General features: G+C 47.2%; 1 protein-coding gene across 1 annotated transcript; it reads right to left on the minus strand.

Annotated features, from left to right (window-relative positions):
* Positions 1 to 6: 6 nt before the first annotated feature.
* Positions 7 to 923, minus strand: LOC126495707 (formyl peptide receptor 2-like; the record flags this gene model as incomplete). Its single annotated transcript, XM_050133303.1, has 1 exon — positions 7 to 923. A coding segment is annotated over one exon (909 nt), but the record flags the coding sequence as incomplete, so codon positions are not given.
* Positions 924 to 928: the final 5 nt, after the last annotated feature.

A 928-nucleotide genomic window follows, 5' to 3' on the forward strand; every position in this document is an offset into this window, starting at 1 on the left:
CCCCAGTCCTTTCCTCATATGGCCTTTATCTCGATGCCTTCAGAAGCTGAAGCAGTATTGGTGCCTGTACCACTGATCTCGGCAGTGTCCTCACTCAGGGCTCTCTCCAGACTGGAAGGCAGGGAATGAATCAGTCTTTCTCGAAAGTCCTGGCCCACAAAAACATAGAGCATTGGGTTGAGACAGCTATTGAAGAAGGCCAATGAGCTTGTTGGGTGAACCAACATGTCAAGAATTTTATAACCACCACTAAAAAGTGACTCTTTGACCCAGACTGTGTATAAAAGGAGGACGAGTTGGTAGGGAAACCAACAGATAAAGAAGGAAGCCACAACTGCAGTAAGGACGCGTAAAGGACGGCTGGAATTAACAAGGGCCCTTCTGTGGATCTTGGCAGCGATGAGTCCATAGCAGATGGCAACGATGGACATGGGCATGATGAAGCCAATGATGAACCTGATGATTCCTGTGACTGTTAGCGTAGTGATAGCTGCATTCACCTGTTCCATTTCAGTGTCACCCCAGGACGCAAAGCTGAATGTACAGTACACATGCCCTCCTGGAATTCTAACCGTAGTCAAGAAGAGGAAAATGGGCAATGAGAAGATGAGGGCAAGAATCCAGGGTCCGATGATTACCTTCCTAGCTAGGCTCACAGTGCGGTGATTCTGAGCCCAGACTGGATGTAGGACACAAATACAGCGATCCAAGGCAATGAGAGCAATCAGGAAGACACTTCCAAATAGGTTTATCTCCCCCACAATGTGAACTAATTTACACATGAACCAACCAAAAGGCCATTTTGTTTTCATGGCCAATGAGGTGATAAGGAATGGTAGAATAGCCGTGAAACAGAAGTCAGCCAAAGCCAGGTTCAGATAAAAGATAGTGGTGGCCGTTTGTGCCATCCGAAATCCAGCTACCCAGA

Source organism: Alexandromys fortis, unplaced genomic scaffold, assembly GCF_014885135.2.
Source record: "Alexandromys fortis isolate MF-2015 unplaced genomic scaffold, M_Fortis_MF-2015_v1.1 scaffold_571, whole genome shotgun sequence".
In the NCBI taxonomy this organism is placed as follows: Eukaryota; Metazoa; Chordata; class Mammalia; order Rodentia; family Cricetidae; genus Alexandromys; species Alexandromys fortis.